We start from the raw sequence: 20,085 nt of genomic DNA, 5'->3' as shown, positions 1-20,085 counted from the left end.
TGCTGCTTCCCTGGGGTCAGGCTTAAATGAGTCAGAGCTTTTCTTGGGATGAGGCCGAAGGCTGCTTTGAAGATGGTGCAAGGTTGGGAGACTATGGCGGCATTTCTCTGGGACAGGGGTCCTCGATGGCCAAAACCTAGTCAGGTTTTCAGTATTTCCACAACGAATAGGCATGAGATCTGTTTGTGTACAGTGGAAGCAGTGCGTGCAACTAGATCTCATGCCTATTCATTTTAGCAATCCACCGACTTGGCTGCGGCCCTCGAGGAACCTAGCTCTAGGGAACGTGGCATACTTCTCACTGGGTCGTTGACAGGTGTCTAAGTGTTCTTGTGTCCCTGGCCCTAAGCATAGAGTAATATTTACACAGGTTGGACCAGTGCTTGAGGATGCTGGCAGGGTGACGAGAGCAACGCTGGGTCGGATTGAATGGGGGGGGGGAGGAGCCAAGAAGGGGGCGTTGCACAGTTCAGGGCTGGGCTCGGAGGCGGGGCCTCCCCGGGAAGGGTGGTACCAGCCTGGGGGCGTGGCCTCTCTGGGGAGCGGGGAGGAGCGCTCCGTTTTTCGCCGTTGGCAGGCTGTCGGTGGCCGCCCGTCCGGCAGCTGGCGGCGGGGGACTTTCCTTCCCTGGGCAAGATGAGCCGGCGGGAGCCCGAGGGATCCCCCAACGGGACTTGTCCGGCTGAGGCGAGCAGACCCCAGGGTCCGAACCGGTCCCCGAGCACCTGCTACAGCCACGACATCACTTGTAAGGTCGGAATCGTTGCACTGGCTGCGATGATCATGAATCCTGTTTCTTGTGGATGTGTTTTGCGGGGCTCGGGGAGGGGAAGTTAATGCTTGGCTGCTCCTCGCCGGGGCAGGTGTGCTCGGCTTAGCCCCTCAGTTTCCGCCCCCCGGGGTAAATGCCCGTCTGGTTACTGCTCCCAGTCCTGGAAGCTGGCGCTTGCAGTGGTTGAATTGTCCGGACAGCGGAGTAGGGCCAGGGGAAAAGCGCGCGCGGGGGGAGCTGCCGTCCGAGACTGCTGGAGGGGTAGATGGAGCAAAGAGGCACTTAGAGGCTGGGGAGCAAAAGCATCGGCCCCAGGCAGTAGGGCAGGCTCCTGGGCTCCCTTTGGATTCCTTTTTGCGATGCGAGGTGAAAAGCATCTCCGAGCTCTTCACAGAATCAGTAGTTCTTCCGTCTGCCATGTGATTCTCCTCGTGAGAGGAAACTGGTGGTTTAGTTGGGGAAGGGGGACAAACCAGAAAGCGTGTAAAACTTGAGCTGCTTTAGGAAAAGGCTCTGCGGTATTTAACATCGATTCCTGAAGTCCAGAATTGAAGAAACCAGCCCACTTCCCTCCTCATAATTCCTCTCTCTCACCTTCCCCTCCCAAACACCGATGCAGAAAGAATACATTTGTTTGCTAATACGTTATTATATTTTGCCTTATCTTTTATATTATTTTACTTTGGTATTTGTTTTATTATATCATTTATGTGTATGTCTTTAATTTGTACATCCGCTTGGTTAACATGCTTTACTGGCGGTATATAACATTTGAATAAATGAAGTGAAGTATTCACACAGAGGAGATGTGACATCCCTCCTGGACCTACAGAAACTTGAGCTTGTTAGAAGACAAGGACCAACTTGCAAATCTGCAGAGATGCACAAAGAAAGGGGGTCTGTGAACCATATTTCAAGTTGGTTTAGAAGAGGTCTCAGTCACAATTGTGGACAATCGAATATGTAAGGGGACCGTATCTGGTTTCTCTTCCCTCTCTGCTACATTTATTTATTTATTTACATGAGGATAAACATGGGATCCCGCTGAATGGCTTGGACATACAGTAATGACTGATTCAGAGTTCCACCTCTGAAGCATGACTACGACCAACCAGGAATTGTGAGCGAGAAATCAGTAATCCTCTGCCTTGCCTGCCTGCACGACAGTAAATTGTGTTGATGGGAAGGCTTACTTTTTGTATTTCAGAAGAAGATTGGATTCTGTGGGAGCAGGAGTCTCTGGGCTGGTCTTCAGATGGGCTTGGTTGTGTTGTCCTCTCTGCAAAGAACCCTCGTCTTCATCAGGTTAGGGTGGTCCTGATAAGTACCCGTGAACGCGACCTGATCATGAGCTAGGGTGGAGACGAGTACGTAGAAGAGAACATACACCCCTGCAGCTATCAGTGTTGCACAGTTTCCCTTGCAAGGGTTACTGAGTAAATGTTGACAATGGCAGGTGTGTTGTTTTTTTCTCTCTCTCTCTCAAATGCCTAGAGCAGAAAATTTTCACTGCTCCCTCCCATTTATTTTACTGGTGGAAAGGTGGTTAGTGTGAAGGATACATGTTTCTCTTTCTTAGCCTGACCTACCTAAACTCAGTGGACTGTGGGCCAGTAGATTATTTCACCAGGGCCCTAAAAGTAGCAGAAAATCTGTTGCAGGCCATGGTCCAGAGGTACTCAGCAGTTTATCCATAAAGAGCAAGTTGGGGAAAGTGTATGCTGACCACGTGGCCCAAATTAGGCCCATTCCTCCTGCGCATGGTGAAGCTAACAGGCAGGTTCCTTTCATTATGAAGTTTGCCTGAAAAGAGGAAGGCCTGTTAGGCCATTCCCATGTGCCAGATATTTTTCTTCCCTCATCACCAGCCCCATCCGGGTTACGCGGCAACTAATTGGGGTGTCTCTTATCCTTGCTGCAGGGAAATCTGGCATTATGTAAATTTTGCCTTGGTGTGTTTTTTCTTTTCTGTGACTTGTGCCAGGAGAGAGGTATTTGCCAGTGCACTGCCTCTCTTACTGTGGGCTCCATTGGGTTTGGTGCATGACCTACCCAAGACTGACGTGGATTTGCTGCCCTCCCTGTTTCAGTCTGGGTGGAGTGTGGTGACCTGGGAAATTCCTAACTGAGGCCTATTTGTTTAAGAGGAGGAGTACGAGATGTGGGAAATGCATCTGTTTGTTTTTTAGCTTCTTTATCAGAAACTGGATATGTTGGATTTAGAGAGAGAACCCAAAATGTAACAGTGGGAGCTCTGCAGACAAGAGTTTTCCATATCGTTGCCCTTTTAGAGAAAAATGGGAAAATGTGGATGCATCCTCCCTACTGACAGAAGTCTCTCTGAAAATGAGTCCTTTTGCTGTTGCATCATATTTGTTCAGTGAACCTGCCTAAATACTATTTTTTTTTTTTACACTCAAGTTACTGTACAAAGGAAATGGGTTCTGTATACTAATGAAACGGAAGAACACCGCTGTTACCACTGCCGAGTGTGTGGTAATATTTAACTAGTGACTGAAGACAATATAAGCTGGAAGTCATACAGCAAATGGCATACACATGCAAGCTTGCAATTTCACCAAACTGCTTTTGCTGCCAGTAGGCTGGAAAGCATTTTAATAGTGGACTGAAGATCAGTCAAATTAGGGATTTTTTTCTCCCCCCTTTATCGTGAAATCTGTGGTTTTTGTGTCTACAAGAGCTGGAGGCGCCAGGACAGTGTTTGTTCCAAATGAAATCCAGACCAGATAGACAAAATGGACTGCATGAAGACAATAATCGCACACAGCCAGTGTATTTTATTGCACGAGTCCCAGTGCTCATGCAGCAGGATGTGTTTCAATATACAGTACGGCTATAATGATGGGGAAAACAAAATGAAAGACACGGGCTATGTCTAACACCAAAGTATCCACACTGGCTCTGAATCACCGTCCCCGATGAGGCCAGTATGGTGGCAGGTGGTCTGTATTTATACTGCTTAGTAGCCTGGATCGCTGAAGACCTGTCTACGATGATGGGCACTTTTCATGAGCATGGTAGTGAAATATCAAGGAATCATTCTGGCGGCTTTCTTGTAGAGTTTCTCTGGAATGCCTCTTCTTTGGTGCTTGGGCTTGCTCTGCCTGGCTCCTCACTGCTGGGGATCCCACTTTCCCTAAGTGTTGCGGCAGTTTCACGTGGCCAGGAGCTGGATTTAGCTCGCATGCGCAAGACCTGCTTTAATACGAGTATTTGTGCCGCTATGGGGGAACCACTTTGGATGAAGCAGGCTCCCCACGCTATGATGTTTCCATGCCTGTGAAAAAAGAAATGTACAGAAGAGAGCAAACTTGAGAGGAAAATGAATGGCAGAGTGAACTGCAACAAAACGCAGAAAAGAACATTGCAAGGAAAGCGAAAAACTGTGCTGTTCTGCAAAATGTATTTTGCCTGCCCGTTTCCAGGATCCTTGACGTACGAGGATCAGCAGCCACCTCTACAAGTGTGGCTCCCTTCCCACTGTGCTGATGTTAGAGGGAGGAGCAGCTCCTGGGCATTTGAAAGACAGCAGCAGAGGAGGCAGGTAAAGACACGTTGGACGGTGCTGCGGAATTAGATGGGGGATGCACAATCCTCCCGGCAGCACAGCTACCTTTCTGTGCCTGCTGTCATGGAGAGCGAGCAGATTCTGCTTGTGAGGAACATCAGCTTCGTTGCCCAGAATTCAGGTGTGGCCAGTGTTGTATGAAGCGATTCTCGTCCCTCACAGGGAAAATGAGGATGTGCCTGGTGAAAGTCATTTTAAGTAGAATTCAACGACTGAGTCTTGTGCAGTCTCATCGTCTTTGTTGCTGATGGACTGGGATCTCCAGTAATGCTTTTATGTTCTTTATTGGCCCCTTAAGCAACATTATCGCCTAGCAAAGGAGAGACTCTTCCCAATCTGTGCGATTTCCACCATGATACCCACCGTTGACTAGAATGGAAACCATCCGCTGAAAGCGACGTAAGTGGATCACGCAGAGAGGTCTAGATGAGCAAGCAGACTTGGGAAAACTCATCTTCCCCCTAAGAGAGGACAGGCGGGATAGGCAAGACCTACTCTGCTCCCCCTGTAAGCGCTCAGGTCGCAGGTAGCACCTAAACAGAGAGCAGTCTCTGAGCTGGGTGAGAGAAGAGGGCAAGGCAGGGTAGAGGATGAGGAGGATGGGCTGTACTGATGTGCACGTGTGCTGGGTGAAGGGCAGGGTGGACTTTTTATGAAGTCCATGCTCCATCACTGTGTCTTGTCATATTCCCCCCATTAATCAGAGTGCCACTTCCTTTTGAAAATCCATTCATGTCTATAGTGCCTGACCCTGTTACATAAGATAAGACATTTTCACCTCCATCACCCTAACTCTGACTTTTAAAGGCCCGTGTAGCCATTCTATGCCTGTCCCACTCAATAAATTGTCAGGGTGATTAATGTTGTCTTCATATTGATATCCTCCCTCTATTATTTGAGGATGGGGGCTCGAATATCATACTGTTCCTATATTAATGGTAGGGGTTGTAGCACACTTTGTACTGCCCCCCACCCCCCAACATGCACATTAATATAGATCTCTCCAATTATATTAACCTTACATTTATTTCTGGGGGTATTCTACATGATTCCCTGCTCGTTTGCCCCCACACTATTAATGGGTTTTTACCCCCCCATGTTGTAGGTGATGATGCTGGGAGATTCGGGCGTTGGGAAAACCAGTTTCCTGATCCAGTTCAAAGACGGGGCCTTCCTCTCAGGGACCTTCATAGCCACTGTCGGCATAGACTTCAGGGTGAGAACTCCACAGCCTTTTCCATGTACCATTTCAACAAGAACTTCTGACACATAGAGGGAAACCTTGTATTGAACAGATTAAAAAAAAAAAACACCTCCTTCCCCCTTCGTAGGCCGAAGAAGAAATAAACCAGCCTAAGCTCTCTGAGGCAGGGACATGTTGCATCTGTGTGCAATTTTTGTTTAGGCTGCTGTGTAAAGGCCAAAATAATAATCATGTTAACCAGCTTCTGTGTGTCACTTATTACCCTGATATACCGTCTTCCTAAACCAGCAATGGCATATCACCAGGGTTGAACATCCCTAACTGGGAGAACATCCCTAACTGGGAGAAGCTTCTGCTCCAGGTGCATGAACACATCCTATTTTGAATTATTTTACATTTCTGTTGCACTGTTTACCAGCGCTTTCCAGGAAACTTTATTCTGCCCATCCCTTCAAGTATCTACTCCATTCTCTCCCCCTCCCCTTCCAGAGACTGAGCACTGATGTAGTGTGACTTGCTGTCCCCTCCCCCAGCAGTCTTCTGATTCAGTATTGCCAGAGCCCTGGTTATATCTCTGCTCCCACTGCCTTCGCCTTGCACTATTTTGCCATTTCTCAGTTTGGCTAGATGGTGTGAGGTGATACGTGGGTTTCGGGTTTCAGTTTCTTCCTGTTGAACTGCTGTCTCTGCGCCTGATTTATTACGTAGTCAGACCCCTGGGGCATTGGTGTGAACCCCTATAGCAACAGCCAGCAGCACCTGGAGTTTTGCTGTGTTAGACAAATCTGTCAAACTCTTCCAAGACAGCCAAGGCAATAGGTGCAAAGGGAGGGCGGGACTAGGAGGTGGTAAGTACTTAGGGTTCTGCTGACAAGCAAATCTTGTTTTTTCACCCAGAATCAAGTTATTGCAAGGCCTGAGGCAGGTCAAGAGGAATCTTAGCAGATGAGTAACACATGGCCTTACGGATCTCAGCAACTTGAAACTGTTCCCAATGTGCACCCTGTCCACCTGCGAATACTGTGCAGTGGTAAATCTGAGGCACAGTTGTCAAATGTCTGAGTGTTGTACTTGGGTTTCTTGTCTGTCAGGCCGATGCCGAAAGGTGCGTTCAGCTGGAACAGCTTTACCCACACTTGAATAGGCATTTCGTAAGCATAAACCTTACCGCCAATGCATCAAGGAGTTTTGCGTTCAGAAAATGTGCGTTCAAAAATGTGAGGACTGCTTGGCACCCTCGAATGGAAATGCCATGCAAAAGAGGGCATTAAGCAGTACTCCTGCCATGCAGAGAGGTGCACTGGCGTATTTTGTTAATGCTGGAAACTTTACTCCTGGTCAGAGATTGAGCACAGTTTCCAGCATTACTGTGCTAGCACTTAAAACTTTTAAAGGGACAGGTGGAAACCAGAGGTTTTTCCTGCTCTGACCATATAGCCAGATTCGTTCTGACCACTGCCACTTAGCCGGCTAAGTTGATGCATCTAATTGCAGCCAGGGGGCTGGATAAGTCCAAACTTAGCTGGCTCTTTGACCATGGTAGCTGCTGCCACTTAGCCAGATAAGTACTCTCTCTCTCTTTCCCAGTGATTTCAGAAATATATGTTTCACGAGACATTCCCCTCCCCCTTCATTAATTAAAATGTGTTTGGTGTGTTCTGAATGCACATTTTCCAGTCAACATTTTTTAAAATTCTCAATGCATTAGCTTATTGCATCAGGAGTTAAAAAAAAAAAAAATGAGTCTGTGCGTTAAAAATATGCACTAAAATCCAGCACCCAGGTTCTTAAATCACAGGTTATTGCATCTACCTGTGTGTTTTTCAGCAAATAGGGTTGTCCCTTATACTTTGTAATAGGACAATCCTGGAATAAGGAACTGGTAGAAAAATGTACCCAAAGAAGATTTCTCCCCTGTCTTTATGCGCTCTTGCCCAACTATTTATCCCCATTGCACAAACGCCTGTATCTCTGTTAAAGCTGTTTTTTTTCTCTTGCAGAATAAGATCGTAACTATAGATGGGTGTTAAAGTAAAATTGCAGGTAGAGTCGGGGGACCAGATGAGGTGAGCAAGTTAACTTGGCCCCTGCTATGAATCCTCCCAGTCCTGCCTGTCCTTACTATCTGGGTTCAGCCTGGTAGAGGCCCCTGAGCAATCTGTTTCATTGGGTGAGATCAGGTTTCCCTCAGACCCAGCACACTGCAGATTTTCTGTTGGGACAGGTTTCCTTCAAATCCCCCAATTGTGGCTGAGGCAGGTTTTCTTTAACCCTTTGATCTCTGCTGGGGAAGGTTGCCCTTAAGTTGCTGGTATGCACGTGTGCAGATTTCTTTTACATCATCAATCACTCCCAGTCTCCACCAGGCAGGTTTTCTTTAAAGCCCTCCACCTCAGTTGTTGATAGGACAGGTTTGTTCTGGGTCTTGCAATATTGTTTGTATGTGAAATATGCCAGGTGCACCTCCCTGACCCCTCCCCCCTTCTCTTTCTGCAGATCTGGGACACAGCCGGGCAGGAGAGGTTCCGCAGTGTCACTCATGCCTACTATAGGGATGCACAGGTAGGTGGTGCTATTGGATGGCTTAGCAGTCAGGGGATGTGAGATTTTTTGGAGCAGCGTCACAGGTTCTCCTGTGTGGCAGAAATCGTTTTCAGATACTGGAATTGTTCTATTGTCTATTGTCTTTTCTTCCAGCCTTACTTTTACTGTATGACATCACCAGTAAAACATCATTTGACAACATTCGGGTAAGTAGCTACAGGCTGAACTGTGATCTCTTGCTTGGGGATGTCATTAGACGCTTGGTGATGTCACTAAACGGAATGGGGTCCATAATTAAAGCCATTTAGCTGGATAACTCCTAAATTATCCAGCTAAATGGCAAATTTTTGAATATTGAGGCACGTATCCAGCTAGATTTTAGTCAGATAAGTCATGATCTGGTTAAAACCAAGCTGAATAAAAAAAAATAGGCATTCCAGGGTGGGCCTACATTATCTGGATAACTTAGCCGATTTTCACTTGGATCTAGCCAAGTTTAGCTGGATAACTTTTTAGATTTGCGTCAGAGCAGGTCTAAAGTTTTCCAGCTTTGTGTGGCCAGATCACTTGCCTCTAAACTAGTCATATTCAAAGATATCCAATTAAATGGCCCTGTTAAAAAAAAAAAAAAAAAAAAAAAAAAAGTGCAGATGGGCCAGTGGCTTAATTTCTACCACCACCCCTAATAAATGGCTTTGCTTTGCTGAGGCCCTCCACTCCCCCAATCTCCTCTGAAACTGATTAAATATAATTAGGGGTCCTAGGTTGAGCCCTCCCTCGCCCCACCTCCTCCCTGGATCCCTCTTCCGGGATCCCAGTTCTCGAGTGTGATCCTGGCTGCTTCCATTGTTGCTAAATGGTAGAGGGGCCTTCATACCTAAATGTACTGGGGTGGGGAGGGAGAGAAGATGGATTGGGTCATTTTATTATGGAAGGGAGGGGGTGACCTGGGATCACTTAACACTTTTAATCAGTTTCGGAGATGTTTGGGGAGGTGAGTGGGAGGGCTTAATTCAGCAGGACCATTTCTGAAGTTGGGGGAGGGGGTAAAAATTGGGCCCAAGGCTTGAACTGGGCTTGTTTCTAACAGAGTGCCAGTTAACTAGATATCTTAGAATATATCTGGTTAAGTGGCAAATTATCCAGCCACACAAGGCCAAATGAATTTAAAACCAATCGATTTATATTCACACATAGCCGGTTAGGTTTTAAAGCTATCCGACTACACGTAGCTGGATAACTTTTTAGCTGAATATACTCAGCATGACATTTATCCCGTTAAATATCTGGGACAAGTTATCCAGATAACTTATCTGTGCGGTGGCTTTACTAATATTCACCTCTTTATATCCCACAGTTCCTAAGCCCGCATGTACATCTGACTAGGCTTGGAGCATTATTTAGTTATTGTCATTTGATATTCTGCTTTTTTACCATGGAAGTTCTCAAAGTAGATGACAATAAACTTAAAGTAGGTTACAGTAGTATTAGATAACGGAATATTGGTTGAGCCTCTATATATTTAAAGGTCAGAAAGTGTTTATGTGCCCATAAGTATGGGGGCACTGGAAATGTTCAGAGAACTTTCTTTAAAACTAGAAAGTCCTTTTACAGGGTGTTTTATTTTTTGTAGAAATGTTGTAGTTGTTTGTGGAACTTCAAGATTGGAAATAATTATTTTAGTCTCATCCTGTCAAAGATATTCCTGCCTTGTTTCTTGGGTCACTAGAGATCTGCAGAAATGTTTTGTAAAAGCTGTGGAAAATGTAACATGGCTTTTCTGAAAACATTTTCTGGTTCTCTGTGTTAGGGCTGAGGCTCATCTGGGAAACCCAGAGCTCTCAGTGATATCTTACAAAACAATGCTCAGCTCTCTGGGAGCAGAGTCCCCTCCCCTCCTACTAGGACAGCTGGCATATCCCCAGGCCAACATCAGAACCACAAATCCATATCTGCCTCACCACATAAACAGCCCATCTGTGTCGTATGCAAAGACCAAAATAGTGGGTACAACCATAATGCGTTGGCAGATAATTAGCTAATTCTTGTATGTTAATTGAAATATTTATTCTTGATTGCTATCAACATGGGATTGGCTATAAAAACAGTAAGAAAAACAATTGAGTAGTTCCCTCCTGAGGAAACATCTCTTGTGGTATAAGAGGCACTTCTGAATGTTCATTATGGAAGTGGTGAATAAATATTTTACAGTTTAGCCAGACCAGTGAGAGTTACTGTGACATGTGTGTAGCCTACAGCGTATAGATGATTTGCTGATATTATAACTGGTGCTTTGTGTGCGGTTGGTTGTTAATGCCTTGTGCTTCTTGGTAAGTATGTTGTGTCCTGTTGAAATTAGCCAGCACAGTCAAGCTGGAAAGCTCTGGAGGGCTCTGGGAGCCCTGGAGCTGAGACTGAGCATGTAATAAGGGTCTGGCCCTAAAATCCAGGAGCCAAGAACCAAAACCGTTCTTGTCAAAAGATTTGTTATAGTGGAATTTAACTCCTGAAACAAACCCTGTCCACTGAGTACTGTAAGGGGACATTTGCCAGAGCAAGAGTTGTTGTTCAGGGTGTATAAAGCAGAGGGACCACCATCTGTCACATGTCTGGCTCCTGTTGCCATACCTGAGAACTTTGTGAGTTCTGATCACCCTAAAATTGGACTATTAGCCAGGGGAGAGGGTACATAAACTTTCTCTTCCCCCCCCCCCCAGGCCTGCAGACTTTCACTCTCTCTCACACAGTCTTTCATCTCCCCAGACCTGATCCCTTTCCTGCCTCCAGGCTTGACCCCCAACAACTTCTAATCTTTCCAGCTCCTGTCACTACCACCTCCTCTCCTACCAGCATATGCAGGCCTATCCAGCCAGCACCCAGAGATTTCCAGTGTTTTCTCTGGAGACTCAGCAAGTTATACAAATCTCACCACCTCCTGGTGAACCCCAGAGATTTCCCAGGTGTGCCTATTACCAGGGTCATCGCTGGACTAAATAGCACCCCAGAAAGTTTGGAATGTTGGGGGAGATTCCTCCCCCACCATACTTTTAATGTTGCTGCTGGTGGGCACTTCCACCACCACTCTAGTGGCAGTGATAGCATGCCCACCCTTTCTAAAAGCTCTGTCTATTACTGGTTAGAAGTGAAGTACTGAATTCTTCCTTTCTGGTTTGTTGGGTGACAGGTGGGCAGAACCCCCTCCTGCTGGAATCTGCACAAGACTGCACCAGAGTTGGACTCTCTCTCTTGTTGATCAGACAGAAGCATCATCGTATCTTCTTTCCCCTCTCACCCTCCCAGGCCCTTTCTGCGTCCCAAAGTAGCAGCAGGTCTGCGAGGATATGTTCATCACCTTGTCGTTGGGTGATCATTTTCTTCTCTTGCAGGCCTGGCTCACCGAGATACATGAATATGCTCAGAAGGATGTGGTCATCATGTTGCTAGGCAACAAGGTAAGGCGCATTTCCTGTTGTACTGTGGACTTCCTTCTTTGAGCCCTGTTCTCAGATATTTGAGCCTTTCTTATCTTTTCCGTTTGTGATAAAGTGCCCTCTGTCCCAGCCTTGTATGTGATGGTGGGCTGTGTTGGCCCGCACCTGATCCAAACTCTGCTTGAGATGTGGACCTCAAGTTATTCCCCTTCTTCCCTTCCTCAGTTTTGTGTTGCAAGAGAGAGAACCGGTCTGTGGCATTCACTGTAAACACAGCTGAGCTAGAGGCAGCCTCAGCGTTCACTCTCTCTCTCGCACAGCCTCGGCACTAACTGCTCTTTTACCTCTACAGGCTGACGTGAACAACGAGAGAGTTATCAGAGCAGAGGACGGCGAGACTCTAGCCAGGGTGGGCAGTGCTTTTTCTTAAATCCCCTTGCTTTCATGCTGTCTGACCTCTTCCTCTCACTCTGCCTCTCTCCATCTCTCATCTTTCCATCTTTACTTCTGTGCATCTATTTTATCTTCTTTCTTTTATTTTCCCTGTCTTTCCTTACACTGATTTGCATGCTCTTCTCTTATCCTGAGTGAGGTTACTTTACTTTTGTTGCTTTTTTACTCTTTCCTGTCTTAACCTCAGTTGGTTTTACAGATGACTCTCTCTCTCTTCTGTCCTCCAAAGAAGCTTTAGCCTCATGAGGCCATTATAAAAGTGTCTTTAATGCCCTTTGCTGCCCCTTTGAATGAGAAGATGGTTCAGTTATTTGTCACTGAGAGCACTATTTATATATTTTTTGACATTCATATGATGTCCTTGTTCAGGATGCCTTACGCCAAGTTATTAGAAGACAGTTTCCAAAAACAGAGACATCACAGTTTAAGGAAAGGCGAGATGACAAAATGTGAATTTTCACTCTAGATTTATAGGGAGTGCAAGGGAGACTTGTTTGGGATGTCAGGGAGGTTATTCCAAAGGAAAGAAGCAAGCCATAAGACTGCAAAGCTTTCTTCCAGGTTTTGGGCAATGTGAGGTAGGACAAGGAGGGTGAAACTTGAAGAATATAGAATATGGGAAAGGAAATAATAAGTGATCAGAAAGGATAATGCAGGGCAGAACCATATAGCCACTTGAAAGTAAATAAAAGAAATTTTATATTGGCAGCAATATTTGACAGGGAGCCAGTGGAAGAGCAGGCAGAGCAGCATTTTCGGAAAGGTGGATTACAAATTAAATAGATAAAATAAATCCAGCAGAGTTGTAGCATGGGAATAGCAGGGAGTCTGATAAGGAAGATGGGTGTTAGAAGTTTGAAGAACATGGAGAGACAACTTAGGGAAGTCGGCCTGTACCCATTGGAATAGTTTTGTCTCGACATGTATAGTGCTTAGATGAGACTGGACAAGTCAAAGGAAAGAGAAAGACATATCTTTCTAATGTTATAAAGCTGAAAGGAATTGAGTGATTATGGAGAAGGAGCTAGCAGGATAAGCAGTGAATAAATGATTAAGCACAGTTTCTGTGATGTGAGATGGTCAAAACAGTGGAAGCAGAGAAGAAATAGTTGAAGTGCTGGTGATGGACTCCTGCTCTAGAACCTTTGAAAAAAAAAAAAGGCTCGGAAAAATCAGATGATAGTTTGACTCAGTGGTCAATTAAAGTTTTCTTAAGAATAGATCTGACAGTAAAGAGCCAAGGTAGAGAGAGGAATTAAAAATAGCTAGGTTGGAGGGGAAGAAGGCAACCAGAACAGAAAGATGATGCCATAGTTGGGTTAGAGGCATGCTACAGATTTAATAGTATGTCACTAGAAATTGGAAGTCAAAGACGGAGTGACTAAGCAAACAGATGTCAAGGCAAAGAGAGGAAAGAAAAGAGGATGAACTGAGCAGAGTGAAGAGAGGAACTTTAACTGAGAGAGAAATCCTTGATCTGTTTAGAAGAAAGGGTAGAAGGAATCAGTGGTGAAGAGAGAGAACTAATAGGACAAGGTTTGTACAGTATCTCATTCCCAAAACAGCAGTAAGAGGTCCAGAAGAAGAGAGAAATAGAAACATAGAAGATATTAGCAGAAAAGAACCCCATGGTCCACCCAGTCTGGCCATGTGGACCTGCCTACTGTGCTGTTACTGTCATACTTGATCTGTTGACTTCCCTCGCCCTCTGCCACCCATGTCCCTTTGTGTCTGTCCCATGCTTGATTGAATTCTGTCACTGTTTTGGCTCTTATGAGCTCCACTGGAAGACTACTATAGATGCCTACTGTCCTCTCAGTGACAAAGGCATGAGAGTCTCCAGGGATTGTGTGGGATGGGGTAAAGAGGCTCTTGCCGAGGAATTAAAGGCAGTATATCCTGAATCTGTCTTTGCCTTGGTGAGATAATCCATTGCAATTCAGCACTTTTCCAGAGGATCCAAGAATAAATAACCAGAGATAGCAGGTGTTCTATTACTCCCTCAGCATGGGACTCATGCATTGCCTTTAACTATGAGAGGCTTATGTTGGATGCTGATGGAGGTTGTCCCTTTGCAGGAGTATGGAGTGCCTTTCATGGAGACAAGTGCCAAGACTGGCATGAATGTGGAGCTGGCATTTCTGGCGATTGCCAAGTAAGTATTATTGGGTCTGCAAGCGATGAGCCCTTGATACGATAAACCGGTGATGTCCTAATGTGAACAGAACACTGGAAGAAGAAATTGGGCATTCACAATCTGCAACTCCATTATCTATTCCCCATTCTTTCCCCTTCTCCGTCAACGGTGAATTAGTCTTTCAACATTTGACTTTGAGAGGCCTTGGCATGCAGTTACACAAACTGGCCAGCAGGGGAAGCAAGAAGAGCACAAGTTCAGAGTTTGCCACATCCAGCATTCCAATCACTGTCAGTCAGAGATTTATTCCACTGATATCTCATTTACAGAATCTTTCCTCTGTTTCCCCCATGCCCAAGCAAAGGTGTCACTTTTTATATCCAAGTGTTATGAAACTTAAATTGCTGCGAATATAATTTATACACTGCACCAGCTCAACAGTAGAAGGAGGAAGTGCCGAAGGATTACATGAAGATGCTATAGAAACATAGCTCTAATGAAGCCCCATGGAGTTTTGTCAGCACATTGCACGTTAGCAGTTTTATGAGAGGACATCAAAATGTTTTTATCATCTTCTGAAGCTGCAGCAGAAAGCAGTAATGTGGGGCTGGCCTGGTCACTCTGTGAGCAGTGCTGCGCACTGCCAAACAGAGGGACCTGGGTTCAACTGCCAAATATAGTTGTTTGGTTCCCCAGGCTGGCCATGGCTGGGGATGCTGCAGAGATAGCATGCGCATCTCTTGGAAAGGATAGGGGAGGGAGTCTTTGCCACTGCTCATCGATCAGACCAGGAGGTGCAGAGGCATTTGGGTTTTGAAGGGAGCCACACTCTGTGACCCCTGGCCAAGGATTCTCGCCATAATTGCTAGGCAAAGTGAGGAGGATTGCAAAATAGGGGGAAAATCCCCCGCGTAGTTGGAAATGAGGGCTTATGGTGCTGTAGCCCAAAACAGGCTGATTCTGATTGAGCTGCAAGTCCAAAAGAGCAGGAGGAAAAGCTGAGCCAAAAAAAAAAAGGCACTGCAAGAGCAGAATGGTTGCTATTCAGGGGCCAGTGAGTGTGAATGTTAGCTGGGTAATTTTATCCATGTATTTAGCAGAACAAACCCAGATGAATATACCTGGGTAACCATAGACAGGTATTTTTCTGACTAGAATTACCTGGCTGACTTGAAGCAGATAGTGCTGAATATCTGCGTTTGCAGGCTAACATCCCTCTGCCCGCAGTGCCACCTTTGTACTCGGCTAGACTTCGTGCAGGTAGGGAGTTACCAGACTGAATTTAGCTGAGGAGGCAGGGGGCTGGCAGGGAAGGAAAGATGTGAAATTGGAATCTGTTTTATGTCTGGGTAACTCCAAAAGTTATCCGGACAAAGCTTTTGAATAACAACCACTCAGTGTGTCTTGGCTCTCGGGCAGGGAGTGTTTTAAGATTTCTCTTGCATAGCTGATTGACCCATTCCAGCATTTCCTATTAACCCAAATAGTTAAAAAGCACTAAGCTATGCTTGCATGTTGAATGGCACCCCCAGCCCCAACTCCATGTATTCCTAATTTAAGTGCAAAATAATAACCGGAATGACTTAGAATGCTGTATGCTGGGAGTTAATTTTCTGGTTCTTTTCCGTTTCACTCTGTCCCATGGTTCTCTCTGGGTGTGGTTTGGAAATTCTTTTAAAGCGCACGTTAAGTGCAATTCCCTGTCACTTTCAGGTTGCAGGAGAATTCAGAGATCACAGAAGGAGGAAACCTTTCAAAGCAATTCACCCAGGTTCCTTGTTCACCTTAATGCAGCTAGACATCCCTGCACGCTTCCACAGAGGATGACTGTGCAGCTGCAGGGGGAGGGCAGGCTGGAGAAGCAGCACATAGAGATTTTGTTTTGCTGCCTGCTGATTCTGCAGCTGTTGAGTGTTTTTTTTGGTTTTTTTTTTACCTGGGAGGTCATTTTCAAAAGAAAACTGCCTGCCTTGTTTCTCTTTTGAAAATTACCTATATAGTCTGTGGGTATAAACTGCCCATGGATTTCACAACTACACAGGCTGCCTCCCGGTCCCTTAATGGACAGTTTGGAGTGTGTCACTGCACTTACCAAAAAAAAATATTCTGTTCTTTTTAAAGTAAAGAATGGCTGTTATGTTTGTCCATCTTTATTGGCCAATGTGCTTCAATGATGTTTGATGTGCAGTCACATGATGTTGTCTGACAAATTACAACAAGCGATTGTTCTTGGCTGATGACGCCATGTGACTTGTGACATGAGGGCGCAAGTTTGGTCTGGGAGATAACATTTCAGTCTTGCCCCCTTTTTGTTCTGTCCTATCAGAGAGCTGAAACACCGAGCTGTGCTGCAGCCAGATGAGCCAAAGTTCCAGATCCACGAGTATATTGAGTCACAGAAGAAGAGGACTACCTGTTGTGCCTTCATCTGAGAGCAGCACTACAGGGGCAGGGGAAGAGCCCAGGAGGAGGGACTGGCAGAAGAGGAGGAAGGGTGGCTTTAATGAAAATAAACTCTCCTCAGGGCCCTTGTCTCAGATCACTTTTAAAATCCCCCAGTAATTCCAACATGGTAAATGAAGGCTAGTGTGAAGGGGAGAGAAAGGGGTGCAGAAGCATGCTGTTCTCTTTTTCTGTCGCTCCTTCCCCGGCCTCTCCCATCCCAGGCCATGGCACATCCATGTTGGGCTCTTACTGTGGCCACATGATCTTTACAGCGAAACAGAGCAAGCAGCTGGCTGGGCAAGGCTGTGCAGGACCCTTGCTCCTTCGTACGGGAAGATTCTGTGCCCCTGACTGTGGAGTCCCCTCATCACTTAACAGATGTTAAGAAAGAGAAGACTGCTTTTAGTTAAAAGAGTTTATTATTTATTAGCTGTTCATAGACGCCAAACACAAAGGTGGCCATCTTGGGATGCATGTTGCTTAATTTTTAATCACACCTTCTGCTTCTGAACCTAGAAGAGGAAAAGTGGTGATGGAGTTGCTAAAACCTCCTTCCACCCTGCTTATTCCATTCTCCTCTCTCTCTTCCCTCTGAAATGCTTTTCCCATTCAGCCTTCATTCCCAGCCCCACCGGTTTCATTTAAAATGGCTGAAACTAGTGACAGTCTGTTTCTTTGGTTAATAATTAATGGCTGCAACCTTAGAGGAATACTCAGATGAATTTTTTTTTTTGTATTTATTTTGCTTGCCTAGCACTTTTGAGCAAGAGTACTGTCAGAACTGCTCGTGCCTCCTGCCATGCACTTCCCTGCGGCGGTGCCCCAGTGTTACCAGCCATGCCTCTGCCTTCTGCGGCGAGTTTATCCCCAGAAAGGGTAATGCCAGTACTCCGAAGGTTCTCAGAGGTGCAAGTCACCTCAGCAGCTCCGATGCTGTAATAATAATAATGCTAAGAAGAAAATGAACATAGTGCCAAAACAGTTCTTTGGGGAGAAATGAGTCTCAAAGGGAGGAAGGCATTACTTGATGAATTTGTTTTTCAAGGCTCCCCCCTCCCCCCCCCCTTCCTCCTCTATTGCTTCCCTCCAGCACTCTCCACCCACAGTGTGATGGGAGGTGAAGCAGTGCAGTACATTTCAGGTGCGAGTTGACTGATTTTTCTGAATTTCAGGGGTTTTTTTTTCCCATGGGATTGCTGCTGTAATGACAAGGCACTCGCCAATTTCCCCTCTTTCCTTCTTCCCCCTCCCATCCCGCACCAACTAGTTCATGATTTATGATAATTCTTTTCGGAAGATGGAATCTTAGCTGATCCTGGTCTGTCTGGACTTTCACCCTGTCGACTTTCATGCCATTTAGTTGTACTCTTTGTTTCCTATCTTTTAGCCAGTTACCTATTCACAGTATCCTCTTAGTTCATGACTTTATAGTTTCCTGAGGAATCGCTCATGAGATACTTTATCAGATGCCTTCTGAAAATCCAAATACACTGTCAACTGGCTCATCTTTGTCCACATGGTTATTCACCCCTTCAAAGAAGTCTACTGGAAACATGACAGCAGAAAATATTATATGGCCTATCTAATCTGCCTGTCACAAAACCTCTCAGCTCTACATTAAACTAGTACGGCATAACCTCCCTTTGCTACCCTATTAAACATGTTTAATAATGTTGTTCTTAGCAATAGCTGCCGCTATTTTACCTGGCACTGATGTCTGGCTCACCAGTCTGTAGTTACTTGGGTCACCCCTGGAGCCTGTTTTGAAAATTGGTGTTAGATTAGTTGCCCTCCAGTCCTTGTGGACAGAGGCAATTGGAATACTAAGCTACAGATTACTAGCAGCAGATCTACAATTTCATGTTTGAGTTCCTTTAGATACCTGTGGTGATTCCCAGTGATTTGTTGCTATGTAGTTAGTTTCTGCCCTAGGCCCCAGTGTGTCTAATATTGGCCCTAATTAGAGGGAGTGGGTTAAAAACTAGTGAGTTAAGGCCTCTGATATGGTGCAGCCTTCTTCACTTAGACACCCTATGATACAGTGGCCTGTGGCAAATATGTGTCATAAGGAGATCCCACATGTATGTTCAAGGAATATGAAAGGATGCAGTGGCATTATCCCATTTATTATATGGCCTGTTCTGCCTCTCTCTGGGGCCGATGCAATACAGTGTGCTCACACGAGCGCACTGTTTAACCCGCTGTCGGACACGGGTTAAATAGGCACTAATCCACTCCCTAATGCAATAGGGGGATTAGCGCCTATTTAACGCACGTCTGACGCGGAGTGAATGAGTTAGCGCTCATCACGTGTAAATGCATGTGAATGAGGCTATTACTCATTCACTCCGCATTCAAAAAAATAAATGTGCGTCTCAGAAGCTCATTTATCGCTCGGATATTAACGCCTGCCTGGAGCAGGCGTTAATATCCGAGCTATTAACGCCTGCCTGGAGCAGGCGTTAATAGCTGAGCGCATGTAGAAGAAGTACAGAAAAGCAGAAAAAAATTGTTTTCGGTACTTCTTCAATAAAAAAACCCCCAAAAAAACCTCAGCAGACCGCCGAGTTATGAAGACCGACGCCGGTAAACACGGCGTTTGTTTTCATAACCGGCCGTCTGAAAATAATGAAAACGGACGCCGAGTTTATCGGCATCTGTTTTCATTACTGGCAGACGGCCGGTTATGAAAACAGACGCCAAGTTTACCGGCGTCGGTCTTCATAACCGGCAGCCGCCACGGGGTCGCATTACCAAGGAGGCACTAAGGTCACGCAAGCGACCCTATCGCCTCCTTGCTAGCGCAACCCCCTAATTTGCTATTGCATGGCGCCCCCCCTTGCGGGCACCATGCGTGCGCTAAGAAAGCGGGCGCTGAAAAGTCAGTGCCCGCTTTCTGCAAAATTTATTGCATCGGCCCCTCTGTGCCTACACTGTGATGTTACTTCTCACACAAGCTCCTCTGTGTTTCCTTTGTAAGCTTTCTATCTGTTGGATTTCCTGCAGCCAAAGGTGTGTGTTTGTTAAGGGGGGAGGGTGTACTGACGTCACTGCAGAACAGCAACCGGAGTGACCTGAGTCCTGTATTTTGTAAACATAGAAGCAGTGTGCTTGTGTATAAATTGGACAATCTTCCTGCTAATGCAGTAGCTGCCCCCCCCCCCATCCCCTCCCCTCCCCCACTAGTGCTTTGAGTGGAAGGCATTCTGTGCTTGCTCAAGATTGTCCCTGCTATTATGCACTTGTGCTATGATCTGCAAGTGATCTGCACAATTCTATGTTCTGTACCAGAGCCAGGGTGCATTTCACTTTGATATTAAGGGTTTCAAAGAACTTTTGTGAACTGTCTTTCAGTGATGTTGTATTGGAGGCAGGGGCCAGTTTTGGAGTGGGAGGAAGGCAAGCAGGGCAATTGCCTGGGGTCCCTGCATCACAAGGAGCCACCTTGGCAGAGCTGAATAATGTTGTTGAGGCAGAGCTTCAGAGCGATTGGTACAGCTTGGGCCCACT

At 45.9% G+C, this 20,085-nt stretch overlaps 1 protein-coding gene across 1 annotated transcript; it reads left to right on the top strand.

Moving 5' to 3' along the window:
• The first annotated feature begins 545 nt into the window (after nucleotides 1-545).
• Nucleotides 546-18,832, top strand: RAB37 (RAB37, member RAS oncogene family). Its single transcript, XM_029600611.1, is given in 10 exon segments — nucleotides 546-753; nucleotides 5,467-5,577; nucleotides 7,566-7,586; nucleotides 7,588-7,608; nucleotides 8,062-8,128; nucleotides 8,263-8,315; nucleotides 11,496-11,561; nucleotides 11,893-11,949; nucleotides 14,072-14,148; nucleotides 16,457-18,832. Coding segments are annotated over 10 exon segments (696 nt in total). The 5' UTR covers nucleotides 546-636; the 3' UTR covers nucleotides 16,563-18,832.
• Nucleotides 18,833-20,085: the final 1,253 nt, after the last annotated feature.

The sequence above is a fragment of the Rhinatrema bivittatum genome, chromosome 4 (genome assembly GCF_901001135.1).
Source record: "Rhinatrema bivittatum chromosome 4, aRhiBiv1.1, whole genome shotgun sequence".
In the NCBI taxonomy this organism is placed as follows: Eukaryota; Metazoa; Chordata; class Amphibia; order Gymnophiona; family Rhinatrematidae; genus Rhinatrema; species Rhinatrema bivittatum.
This window is presented reverse-complemented; position numbering and strand designations above follow the sequence as displayed.